This window comes from Chenopodium album, chromosome 6, assembly GCF_948465745.1.
Source record: "Chenopodium album chromosome 6, dcCheAlbu1.1, whole genome shotgun sequence".
Classification (NCBI taxonomy): domain Eukaryota; kingdom Viridiplantae; phylum Streptophyta; class Magnoliopsida; order Caryophyllales; family Amaranthaceae; genus Chenopodium; species Chenopodium album.
This window is the reverse complement of record NC_137839.1, coordinates 76095994-76109989: the sequence shown is the minus strand read 5'-3', so window position 1 is coordinate 76109989 and position 13996 is coordinate 76095994. Positions and strand designations below refer to the sequence as shown.

General features: G+C 31.8%; 2 protein-coding genes across 2 annotated transcripts; both read left to right on the top strand.

Annotated features, from left to right (window-relative positions):
• Positions 1 to 220: 220 nt before the first annotated feature.
• On the top strand, positions 221 to 892 carry LOC145635344 (protein SMALL AUXIN UP-REGULATED RNA 54-like). Its single transcript, XM_081686623.1, has one exon. The coding sequence runs from the start codon at positions 352 to 354 to the stop codon at positions 823 to 825; it is 474 nt and encodes a 157-aa protein (XP_081542749.1). The 5' UTR covers positions 221 to 351; the 3' UTR covers positions 826 to 892.
• Positions 893 to 10075: 9183 nt separating this feature from the next.
• LOC145635343 (pentatricopeptide repeat-containing protein At2g22070-like) lies at positions 10076 to 13330 on the top strand. The gene has a single exon (XM_081686622.1). The coding sequence runs from the start codon at positions 10209 to 10211 to the stop codon at positions 12558 to 12560; it is 2352 nt and encodes a 783-aa protein (XP_081542748.1). The 5' UTR covers positions 10076 to 10208; the 3' UTR covers positions 12561 to 13330.
• The last annotated feature ends 666 nt before the right edge of the window (positions 13331 to 13996 follow it).

Sequence of the window (13996 nt, the reverse complement as noted above, 5' to 3'; positions counted from 1 at the left end):
GGGGTGTTGTTGTATAGTGTATAGTAGGACAACCATTGCGAAATAGACGTTACATAAGCTAATAAGAAAGCTAAGGGTTTTTCTTCACATGCAACGGTCTCCCTCTTTAATATCACGTCCTTTGTCGTTTCTTCCGCCGTGTCTTTCTTGCCTTAGCCTTTTTCTTCCATTGCCTTCTTATCATCATTAATACTTTCAATTTTTCCTATAAATACCTACCTAATTTACATCATTTTACACACAAAAAAAAGTGCAACCTTAAGCCTTAATATTTGACCAAAAAACATAATACCATATTATATAATTTCCTACTACTATATAATCTATACTAAGCTTAGCTTGTTCTATATTATGGCATACTCTAAGCTCATTTCTAAGAAAAATAAGATGATCAACCTTAAAATAGTCATGGAGAAGTTACAAAGGAGTTTCTCAAAAGGGAAGAGGCTTTCGATGTCCGATGTTGATGAGCTCCAAGATCAACATGATCATGAGGAGGAGGTATGTCACTCTGGAGGTGACTCAAACATGGTGCCTGAGGATGTCAAGGATGGGCATTTTGCCGCGGTGGCTGTTGATGGAGGGGAGGTCAAGAGGTTCGTTGTGCCTCTAAGGTACTTAACACACCCTATGTTTCTAGCATTGTTGGAAAAGGCAGCTGAAGAGTATGGGTTTGATCATGGTGGTGCACTTACCATACCTTGTAACCCAAGTGAAATTGAGAATATATTGGCTGAAAGATGGGATGGAGGTAGACGATCTAGTTCTAGGAGAAGGTCTAATAATTATAAGAGAAATTTTAATATTATGGTTCAAAGCTATTAGATTAATTAATTAATTACTTGTATTATGTGAAATGGGTATATATTAATGCATGTAATGCTTTTCTCCCCTTTAAATTCTCAATTTTTCTTTTTTTTTTCTTTTTTTTTTTGGAGGGGTTGTTCTAATTATATATATACTTATTATCTTGCTAATTATGATATTATTAATATAAATATGTTTGACTAATTGATAAACATCTAATATAAAAAAATAAAATAAAATAGATAAATAAAAATTAGGAATTTACGTGCCACAAACGATCTGGGACCTACACTGCAAATATAATTAGCACGAATAGCAAATTTAGAAATAGTAGAGACAAATATTTATGAGGAAATTTCAAAATGATTTTTTATTGTTAAGTTTATGTTCATTTTAAATTACGAGTATGTACATAATAGCTCTCTCAATGATTCCAATCACCAGTTATTGATTACTTCTCCTTTATTAATTTGCCCATACATATCACGAGTTTAGTCTATTTTTACTTGAAATGTGGTCACTTTAGCATTAAAGACACCTATTTAAACCAAATTTTAGTATAATTTGCAATATATATTCATTTAAAAATTTCCTTCAGCTTGCATGTTGGCCTAAAATGCTAGGAAAAATACATGATTTTTACTTATCTAAACTTATTTTTCATAATTGAACTTATCAAACCTTTACAGAGTAAGAATGTGGATGTTAATTGAACTTGGTAAACCCTTCTAATTTTTAAACTAAGTTTATTTAAACATGTAATCCCTTCAATTCATTCTTAAATAATTGACACAATTAAACTTGATACAAATGTTAATGCATTACTTTGATTTTAGATGTATATGATTATATTATTAATAATTATTAAAAGGTTAATATTATGTAACTTTATATTAGTACATATTTAACAATGTGTTTCAAAATAATTTTTTTTAAATGTAATTATACTAAACAATGATGATCAAGTTATTTTTTGAGTAGTGAAAAAAGTCAAATATGTCAACTATGGAGGGAGTAGTATTTTATTTTATTTTATTTTAAAAAAAGTTAACTTATGAATGTGTACTTATTTTCTTAATTGGACTGAGCTTATTTGCTTGTGCTAATTTTTTCTCAAATGTGAAAATAATTAAAGTGATCAAATCAAAGGTAAACAAAACAAAGTCTACTATACACCATATATAGAGAGTGTAGATAAAAGGATTCAACTGGAAAAGCAAAGGATCGGAAAGGTAAAATGAAATTATTTTCTTTTCCTGATACTTTATTTTTTTTGTTTTTACGTATTATTTAAGGCGAATAAAAGAGACACTTGGCAGCATCATATTAAAAAATTTCCCACCAAAAGTATTTGCTTAAAATAAAGTATTCATATTTGTTTCAAAAAAAAAGTATTCATGTTTCTATAACGGAGGATTGTGTCTAAAAATGACATTTGCTTTATATAAAATCTAAACTTGGGTCTATTCTAATTTACTGAAAACAACTAAATTGAATTGATTGGGGCTGAACTGAACAGAACTGAATAGAGCTGAAATGAATTGTTTATGAGAGAAGAAAATTAAGAATTGAACTGAACTGATTGGAGTTGAATTGAATTGAACTGAACTGAAATTAAGCTAAACAGAACAAACCCTTAATTTTCTAGTTCATTATATAATAACCATTATAGAGTGGTTATTTACTTATAATTGAATAATTGGTGTGTCAAGTCCTTATATTTTTACTCATACTAGGGAAGCCTACACGCGCGATGCGCACAATACAGCTAGCCATCATAGAGGAGTTATAAATTTAACCCTCAAAGTTTACGTACTTTGAGTTGCTGTTGAATTATACTTGTCTTAAGTCGATCAATAAGAGATTATATCTTAATTTATTTAATTGTAGAAATATGTTTTGTGTTATGATTATTTATACGAAAGGTTAAATACTTAAATGCATCAAAATTAATTTTAATTTTATTTAATTGTAGAAACATGTTTTGTGTTATGATTATTTATACAAAAGTTAAATACTTAAATGCATCAAAATTAATTTTAATTGGGGGTAAATATGTCAATTAACTTTTTCAAGGGTATAATTGTCTTGACACTATTCATAAAAGTATTTTCCCACTTTTTATAAGGTAGGGATGTCGTTTTTATTGTTTGGTTTTCACTATTATTATTTAACAACCTTGCATCTATTGTACGGGATTTTACCAGGGTTTATTTCAAACTAGATCGATCCTAGCTATAGTTTTAGCTATAATCAGAATTTAGCTAGAACGGTGATATTGTTTTTCCTCCAAAACTCTAGCTCTCTAGCTAATAGCTAGTGCCAATTAATGATCACTTTAACATCTGATTTCTCGAGTTCATTATATACCCCAATGGGTGATCGACAAACAACAAAGAAAATAGTCAAATACAGTGCAAAGTCATCATTTCAAAATTGATTTCTCACAAGCTGAAAAGGACACTTGCAAAATCGAATGAATTTGCTACTATTGTCGATTAGAAGATAAATAATTAAATAGGCCAAAGCATATAAGACTTTGTTCGATTTATTCCATTTATTTTACTAAAAATAAGTTCTAAAATAAGGTCATGTTCACATTTACTTAACTTCACTTCTGTTCAGCTTCTAATTTCCCTCTCTCATAAAATACTTATTTTAGCTCAGCTCAATTCAGTTCAGTTTAGTTCAGCTCCAATCAGCTCAGTTCAGTTCAATTCAGCTCAGTTCTGTAAATGTGAACAGGCCCTAAGACAGTTCTTTTATCATATTTTAACTAAACTGAAATTATTTTTACTCAACTGAAATTAAATTTATTAAACTTAAATTAATTTTACTAAACTGAATTCAGATTAAACTTACTCATTCTCTATTATATTTCTTCTTTTAATATTTTTTTTAATGTGAAGTAAACAAGAACTAAGTTTAGATAGGATAGGTTCAGAATAAGGATGTGTTCATCAAAACTTATCTTTTTAGAATTGATTTGAACTTTTTATTAGAACTTAATTACCTGAACTTATTTGAACTTATCAAACTTTATTAAAACTTGTTATAATTTGTATTTGAAAAACTCTTATCTGAATTTATTTTTCTTGAATCGAACCAATCTAAACTTATTAGAAGTTATTACACTTAAAATCCATGAAAACAAGGTAAACAGAATAAGCCCAATAGTGTATAAGTGAATTGAAACGGCTGCGATTACAAAAGCGGAGAGAGTAAGTATTTTTAAGGATAAATTTTATGTTATGGGTGATTTTTGTAGTATATATGGGTAACTTTAAATATTTTTAGGGTAACCTTGATTCATTTTACAATAACTTAATTAAAGTCCGCCTTAATCAAGAATTTGTGCAACCATTATCAGTTTATCACCAGATCGAATAAAGATATCTAAAATATGTAATTAAGATGAAACTCATCTGGTATCACATTAATTATTTAATTATCATGAATGTTTTGATGCCACTTCTATGTTATAGTGATAAAAATCTCAATGTCATAAAAAATAAACGGATTTGATTTTCACCTTGATAATTTAGATTTTCAGCTAATCTAATTATAATCTTCCTCTATATAATTATCAAATCTATCATTTAAGGATTAATTATTGAAACTAGCTATTCAAGTGACTAAGCTAGGCAAGGGTAGGTTTTGCATGTTCTAATATCTGAACTAATGTTATTTAAACAAAAATAAATTTTCACGCAATTTTTAACACAAAATAAGTATTATTTCAAACACATTTAAGATAGCAAAAACTCTAACTTTTTTCGGATAACTCACATAAAATATAGTTATATATTTTGACTTATATTGTTTGAATTTATTTTAATTTGATAATTGAATTTATTTCACACCCACCCACTTGGCCGGCCACCTCCATTCTTACTACCATCCATATATTACTTCAATTACATTTATTTATCAGAGTATCTAAGGAATAGAGGAAATACCTAAATCTTTATCGGACTTACTAGTGGCCAATGCGAGAGATTAAGGGTGAGGGTTTTGTTTGAAAAATACTTGCCCTAATAGGGCCATATAGTTAGGAAGCATAGTACTTCTATTAGGACCAAAGGCGACAAAAGTTGAAAAAGTGCTTGCCCAAATAATTGGAGATCGCGATAATGCTACAGTTTTGGCGATCAACTTTTCTCATCGCCCCACTCTTGGGTCATCATGACCAAATATTGACATATAGCCATATAGCCATTGATTGTTAATTTCATATGTCACTTTTTTTTTGTTTTTTTTTTTTTTTGTTTTTTTTTTATAGTCAATTAGTCATACTATTTAAATTTTATTTCACAAAGTTTTATATGTAACTAGCCATACAATATAATAATCAGGGCTACTTATTCAGGGTTTAATTAGTCAGTGGTTGCTTAGTTAGGGGTTATTTAGTCAGTTGTTACTCAATCTGTAAGGGGTTGCCCGTTTAGTGTTTTAAAATATGTCAACCGGCTACACAGAAAACACATTGATTTTATTTAAACTAGTGCTTTTAATACTGTGTTAAATGACCAACTTAATCCAAAGTTTTACTTTGAGTTTGAAGGCCAGGTTAGGTTTATTGGTGACATGGCTCAGTATGTCTTGCAAAACTTAGACAATGTTATAGGACTATAGGAGCATAAATTTCCGTAGTAAATTGCGAATTATTGTGGCTATTCCCCGCACGGTTCTTGTAGTTTAATGAGCTCGCCGATGCAACATTTTAGCACTGAATCTTGGTTTTTCGTGAGATTAAGGGCACAATAGCAATTGGTTTTTTTTTTTTTTTGTTAGTATTTTATTTTTTATAATACGAAGTATTTTTATTTTAGGTAATATTTTGTAGGAGTACTAAATATTCATAAATGTTGTCTCTATCTTCTTTAGATTGTTATATTACATAGTCCTAACAAGTCGGTATAGGTATGTTTCAATAGCAAGAGCCAAGAAGAAATGACTTGATATCGAACTCTCACAAATTTCATCACGTTCATGAATACCCTACAGGCCTACATACACATAAAAAATAAGTGCATACGTTGACATTTCACAAAAACTTGGACCCTCTTACCTTCATGAATTATTTCTAATGAATCTCTTTTTATTATTAGGGTACGGTACCCAATAGTTATAAACCATGACTTTTAAAATCAATGCAAAGTAGTCTCAAACTAATTCATTGGAGTGATTGAGTTATGTAAAATTGTAATTCAAATAAAAGAAAAGTCTTAATATAAAAGCACATTAATACATGTGTATGTGTTAATTATCAAGATTTGAATCTGTTACAGAGTACTGTTATTATACTTTATAATTGGTATATTCCCGAGTTAGAACCTGTTTTGATTTACTGAACTGAACTGAACTAAATAGAACTGAAATGAATTGTTTATGATAGAAGGAAATTAGAAACTGAACTGATTGGAGCTGAACTAAACAGAACTAAAATTAAGCTGAAGAGAACATGCCCTTAGTTGTGCAGTTGTTTCATTTCACAACCCTCAATAACAAAGATATGTCATCAAAGAGTTGGTAAATGGAGTAATCTTGAAATAAGTTAAAATTTTGAAAAGCGAATAAAACGTCAATCATGTACAAGTGATACACTAGATACTTGGGGCGAGTTCGAATCACGGTTACCCTATACAAATCAATGCAATAGCAACAACTAAAACCAAACCTTTCTAATAATGTTAGCATCATTTTAATAATAGTGATAAGGTTTGACATAGCCAATCAATTATGATAAGCTCCATATATATGTCATTAAAGCTAGCTTGAAAGAGATGTGTTAAGAAAAAAAGTGCAAAAAAGTGCATAAAAAGCGCAAGTAGAGCGACCAGGGGGTTCCACGTGGAATTAGACGAGTGCTAATTGGTAGGGCTTTTGATTTAACCCAATTATAAATATCTAGCTGGATCTTTTCTCAGATATTTTTCATTGTCTTCTTAGAATATTATTTCAACAATAAAAAGATATTGTATTAGATATTCATTGCCAACTTTCAAGATTGAACATTTGAATGTATGTCCCTTAGCTAAGTAAAAAGGAAACATGACGGTTTCCTTTAGGCATCTCTATTGGCCTATTGGGGTATGAATGTATGATATTGAATAATGTATGGACAATGGAAGTTATCCAAGAAAATAGTACACATTTCTAATTCTCTATTTGTTGTTTTGTACGGGGTACTTGTATATTGGTCCTTAGTCTTGCAAGTAATAACTACTAACGATACTGAAATATTTTACAACAAGCGTTACAAGAAATGATGAAAATTACAACCATCTTGATGATAAGTCTATAATTTGCAAAAAGAAAAAAATTGACGTACAGATATAGAACTTGTAAAAGGTGATAAGTTGATAGCCAAGAGCACAATAATTAAAGTTACAGATATTATTGATTGGCAAAAAGTTGCTTAATTGTAATATATATGTCAATATGATATGATGATTTGATAGAATAGAAGTGAGCTAGAATTGCTTGTTTAATGTATTGTCTTAATTGACATGAGTGTAATTGGATTTATTGAAAACAAGAACAGCAATTTTGCTATCATAACATGACTTTGTTTAATTAGTACTTGTACTTTATTATTATTATTAGTAATAGTACAAGTATATAGTAATGATGAACAGAATTTTCATTAGTTGTGATTGGTACTGTACATTGTTAATTTGCATCCAAAATTAAAGGTACATATAAGTAGGGTAATATCATAGCTTACTAATTAAATTAAGAGGAAGCCCCAATTAATCAATTTGATAAATAAAATTTGTTTATCAAATGGCAAAATGGTAAATAAAACAACATAAATGCCCAGTCATCATGGCATTTTCGTAAATATATCAACAATAATGGGTCCCAAATTTACTAAAAAGTTGTTGGTTTATTTACAATTTTGCCATTTGATAAACAAATTTTGTTTATCATATTGATAAACTTGGATTTTCTCTTAAATTAATGGGTCATAAATTTAATACTCTTCCAAAGAAATAGACTATATTATGAAATAATGATCAAATAAGACCATAATTTGCACATCTGAAATTCTAATTTATGGAAATGACACTAGTACGTCATTACTCAATTTTGGTTACGTTGAAATTGGAGTATGCACAAGTGTATACGAAGTAAGTCAAAAAAGTAATGTCCATTTATGAATAATTATTTTCCAATCCATCCGGAATATATCTTGTCTTTGGAACGTACGCATCATAGCAAAGAACAGGACAGCAACAGTGCTACAACATAACAAGTACAGTAATCTATTGAGAGGGAAATCATAAATAATTTACTCGGTTTTCGGATAATCAAAGTTTTCATGTTCTTCCACCACAAAAAAAAAAAAAAAAAAAAAAAAAAAAAAAAAAAAAAAAGTTTTCACGTTCTTATTCAACTCCTTCAATACAGAATAATATCTAAAATATTTATCATATTTTATCAGTATTAAGTGTTATTGTACTTATAGGTTATATGCCTCGGACACTGAAAAGTAACCACTGATTAAGTGACGAATTTAGTGGTGTGATCGTGTGAGTTGATATCAAGTAATTGTACAATAGTACATTAGTATTTTCTTTAAGCATAAGTTTCATTGAAATATATTTATATGGCCATATTATATAATTATTATATGTTATGGATGGATAAGAACTCTTTAATTTATCACTTAATTAATTTTCACAAATTTGAAGATGCTCCTCCAATTTTAAATCAGCATGAGAAATTTAGAGAAAGTAACATAATAAAATTAGTGAGAAATTATGTATGATAATCATTTTATTATTATAATTTATACTAAAAAAAAAGCTCGTCTAGTGTGTGGTTGGCCACACCGTGTGACCACTTATAAAAGAATAAGGTAACCTCTATAACGCTGATTAAGTCATCCCTGTAACATTGACCGAGTAACTCTTATAACACTGACGAAGTAACTCCTTTAACACTGACCAAGTAACCTCTATTACACTAACGAAATAATCCATTGATTGGATGGCCACACCGTAAAGCCAGTTAAAAAAAAAAGGGAATGAACGAAAAACATGAATGACTTGCTAGTCACTTAAGAGGTTAGAGCAACAAAGAGACAATACAAACATGCAATTGATGTCTAATGGTTGGGTCCAATTCGGGTGCCTGGTTGCCAGCAATAATGTGCGCCCTTGACTCTTCGGTATTAATAGAATTTAAAGAGCACGTAGAGGTTGTTGCTTGTTAGTTGTTGCACCAACAGTTGCACAATAATTCAATCACTCTAAGGGGATGCAATAATTCCAATTCTTATTTGTTACTCTAGTTACGTTAGTTTGCTCGTGTTAAGGTTGAAGCAAGTATAAGGGACTGATTTTTAAAGGGAACAAAACAATCTAGCGGACATGGCTTGTGTTATATGATTTGGGCCGAAGCCTAATGTTGAAGAGATTATTGGGCATAGCTTCTTATATCTTAAATGGACTTGTATGATCAAATAATCAAGTGTACGTACAAAAGACTTAGGGTCTGTTTATATTTACTATATTGAGCTGAACTAAATTGAACTGATTTGAGCTGAACTAAACTAAATATTTTATGAAAGAAGGAAATTAAGAGCTAAACTAAACTAAACTGAAATGATTGGAGTTAAACTGAACTGAACTGAAATTAGGCTAAAGTGAACAGACCCTTAGACAAAAATGTAAAGGCTTGTTAAAGTTAAGGCTCATTAAGAATCCTCACCGATCAATAAGTTTCAAGCTAGATTACGTTCCTTGATTTCATGTTAAAAGGGAGGGTAATTTTGTTGTCCACTATTACCTTGCTAGATTAGGTTTTTTTTTTTTTTTTTTTTTTTTTTGAATAAAGATTAGGGTTGTTTAAAATTGTTTGGATTTGGAAATTCGTTATCATAAAAGTTGTATTCTCATATAGTCATATAGTTATATGTACTCATAGAGTCATGGTCTCATGGATAAATTATCTATTGATTAATAAATGCATTAAGCCATTAATCATTCCCCTGAAAAATATATAATGCCTTGTATTTTTTGTATTTTGAAGCTAGAACAAATTTTATATGACTACTAAAAATAAGTGTTGCATCAATACGAAGTACTATAAAGTTGTTTATAAGAAACAAGTCTAATACGGAAAAATGTTTACCAAGTGTGAAAGTACCTGATTACGAGTAACATGTTTTAACCGAACTTGTTTACGATCCCGTGGTGTTATCTCTTATTTTCGGTATTTTCGCGCACTTTTGTTTTCGAAACAGATCACAAAAAAGACCAAACCCCATTGATGCAGTCTCAACAAAACACACAGAGTTAATGTTACAAACAATGCTGAAATTCCACCGCCCTTTTTTAACTAGAATTCTTTGATATCCATGTTTCCAGGTTAGATTATTATCTCTTACCATGAGTTCTACTCCACATTTTCTTACCTCTTCCTCTGATTACTATGCTACTCTGCTTCAAACTTGCTCGAAATCTAAACACTTATCAGTTGGGAAATCAATTCATGCTCAGATTATCAAACAAGGTCTTTTTGCAAGTGTATATCTTTTGAATAATCTCCTTAATTTGTATGTTAAATGTGGGTTAAACTCTGTTGCCCACCAACTGTTTGATGAAATGCCTGTGAAAAAATTGTTTTCTTGGAACACAATTGTATCAGGGTATGCTAAAGTGGGGGAAATGGGTGCGGCTAATTTTGTTTTTCGACAAATTCCGGACCGTGACTCGGTCTCTTGGACTGCTATGATTGTGGGTTACTATCAAATGGGTTATTATGAAAATGCATTGAAAATGTTTTTGGATATGATTAGGGATGGAGTGTCACCTACCCAGTTCACAATTACTAGTGTTCTTGCATTATGTGCAAATATGAGAGATTTGAATGTTGGTAGAAAGGTTCATTCTTTTGTTGTTAAGCATGGACTAGGTAGTTATGTTTCAGTAGCAAATTCACTGTTTAATATGTATGTAAAGACTGGTGATCATGTAAGGGCAAGGATTGTTTTTGACAGGATGGGGATCAAAAATGTTTCGAGCTGGAACTCTATGATTTCCTTGCATATGATGTGCGGTGATGTTGATCTTGCTCGTGCACAGTTTGAACAAATGAATGACCGCGACATTGTGTCATGGAACTCTATTATTACAGGATACAATCAAAGGGGGTTTCATATTGAAGCTCTCCAAGTATTCTCGGAAATGTTAAAGGATTCTTCAATGAAACCGGACAAATTTACGTTGGCTAGTGCTTTATCAGCTTGTGCAAGTCTTGAGAACTTGGAACTCGGGAAACAAATTCATGCATATATGGTAAGGACTAAATTTGATGTTTATGGGGCAGTGGAAAATTCTTTGATCACAATGTACGCTAGGTGTGGAGGTGTAGAAAATGCTCGAAAGATCATACAAAAAAACGGGATTTCCAATCTCAATGTGATAGCATTCACAGCTTTAATGGATGGCTATGTGAAGCTTGGAGATATTAGGCCTGCAAGAGAAATATTTGACTCATTGAAAGACCGTGATGTGGTTGCTTGGACGGCAATGATAGTAGGTTATGAGCAGAATGGACTTAATGATGATGCAGTGTCATTATTCAGATTAATGCTTAGAGAAGGGCCGAGGCCAAACAATTACACATTAGCTGCTATGCTGAGTGTCATTTCAAGCTTGGCAAATCTGGATCATGGCAAACAGATTCATGCTGTTGCTATAAGGTCAGCAGAAGTATCATCCGTTAGTGTATCCAATGCACTAATTACCATGTATGCCAAGGCTGGAAGCATATTTGGTGCCAGACGTGTCTTTACACTACACCGCTATAGAGACAGTGTTACATGGACCTCAATGATTATAGCTTTAGCTCAGCATGGTTTTGGAGAAGAAGCAATAGAACTGTTTGAGAAAATGCTGTCATTGGACATTAAGCCTGACCATATAACATATGTGGGAGTACTTGTTGCCTGTACCCACGCTGGTTTGGTAGAAAAAGGAAAGAGCTATTACAACATGATGCAGAATGTGCACAAAATTGAACCAACTACAAGTCACTATTCTTGCATGATTGATCTCCTTGGACGTGCTGGCTTGCTGCAAGAAGTACAGAATTTCATTAAGAAAATGCCTATGGAACCTGACAATATTGCTTGGGGTTCAATTTTAGCGTCTTGTTATGCTCATAAAAATATAGAGTTGGCAAAAGTTGCAGCTGAGAGATTGCTACTTCTTGATCCAGGGAACAGTGGTGCCTTTGCATCCCTTGCTAATCTATATTCTGCCTGTGGAAAGTGGGTTGAGGCTGCTAAAGTTAGAAAATCAATGAAGGAAAAAGGAATTAAGAAGGACCAAGGACTGAGCTGGCTTCAACTCAAGAATGAAGTGCATGTCTTTGGAGCTGAAGATGCACATCACCCTCAAAGAGATGCAATCTATACAAAGATGGCAAAAATATGGGACGAGATTAAAAAAATGGGCTTTGTTCCGGACACAAATTCAGTGCTACATGATCTGGATGAAGAAGTGAAAGAACATATCCTTAGGCATCACAGTGAAAAGCTTGCTATAGCATTTGGACTTCTAAATACTCCCGAAAACACCACCTTAAGAATCATGAAAAACTTGCGTGTATGCAATGACTGTCACTCTGCTATCAAATTCATTTCAAAGCTAGTGGGCAGAGAAATTATTGTAAGGGATGCTACACGATTTCACCATTTCAAAGACGGTGTCTGCTCATGTAGAGACTATTGGTAGTGTAGATATTTGGTGATAGGTATGCAATTCTTGTATGTGGTTCTTTGCAGAGGGTTATCTTATAGCTGGAATTTATAGGACTGGAGATAGACAAGGTAATATGAGGATGATGAAAGAGTTGAAGCACCGTAGTTGTGAATTAATGAAGACAAGGGATTGGAGAACCAATTGTTGTTATATGAGGTATAGTGCTGTATAATATGTTGGAGGTTGAAAATACAGCTTACTCTTTGAATCCATGTGACGAGTCTGAAAGGATGGTGGTTTTTATAGTTTACTTATAGTAAGCTCATGATTCTTGATTCTAAACCATTCATCACCATATATACCTCAATAGATATTTGCAGAGTGAATTGTTTTGTTGCTCTTTGGTTTTTATCTGTCCCAAATTTATGCAAGTCCGTTCCACTTAAATACTTTATAAAGGCTGTTTGCTCAGAGGAAATCTTCCTGTTCATCAAGTGATGTGTTCTTCGTATCGTTGCCAAGGTCATCTACTACTAGCCAATAAAAGAGTTTACCATGGTAAATGTCCTAACTCCAACATCAATGACTCCTTGAATTCAGATTTTCTTCTATTCGTGATGTTTGTGAAGACCTGTGATGATAATTATTCTCTCTTCAGAAGAATTTTTTTCGAGTTAACTGCAATAAATACAACAAACTGCTGATATTTTAAAGTTAGTATATCTTTCAACATTTGTTAGGAAATTTGTAAAAGATGTTATAAAAAAAATCATTACATTGAACTGTAAAGTCATTGCCCATTTTGCTGCTATATACATAACTATTAAGCTGGAACAACTTTATGCAAGTGATAAAGTAGCACTCCATTCTTGAAATGGACTTTTTTCTCACATTCTCTGTATATTCCACTATGCAATTTCATTCTGCTACATTCTTGTGAAACAGGGGAAAAGCTGTATGTAATTAGTATCTGGTAAAACAATGAATGGATCTAAGCCTAACAGGATTTCATGAGCTTTTGAGGCAAAATCCTTATTGCCTGGCTGAAGCTGTGGGGCGTAAAATTATTTGTATTGTACATTCTGTGCTCAAGTGCTTCAAGCTGAGCCAAAAACATGTATCATGGGCATCGAGATCAAATTTGTACATGGTATCTAAGCCTCTTAGGACTGTGTAAGTGCCTCTGCAAATATAAACCAACAGCCTTTCTTTGGACTTCAGGCTTTCTGGCCTGCATATCTACCAAGGTTAAAAATCTGGTTATTACACATTTAGAAATATGCAGTTGATGTCAGGTGATCCTTATTGTGTGTTAGTAGGTGATGTATGTGGAATTTGCCGACGGTTGCAGGAGCTATTGTGCCATGGTTTGAGAATTAAGAAGATTTTCACTTTTTTAGAAGGTTACTTGGTGAGTATAAAATGGAAAGAGGAGATGCTCATTCTACAATTAAACTATTGATTTTGTA

Excerpts from the sequence above, each read along its gene's own strand:
- LOC145635344 (XM_081686623.1), top strand. The coding sequence starts at position 352 with ATGGCATACTCTAAGCTCATTTCTAAGAAAAATAAGATGATCAACCTT.
- LOC145635343 (XM_081686622.1), top strand. The coding sequence starts at position 10,209 with ATGAGTTCTACTCCACATTTTCTTACCTCTTCCTCTGATTACTATGCT.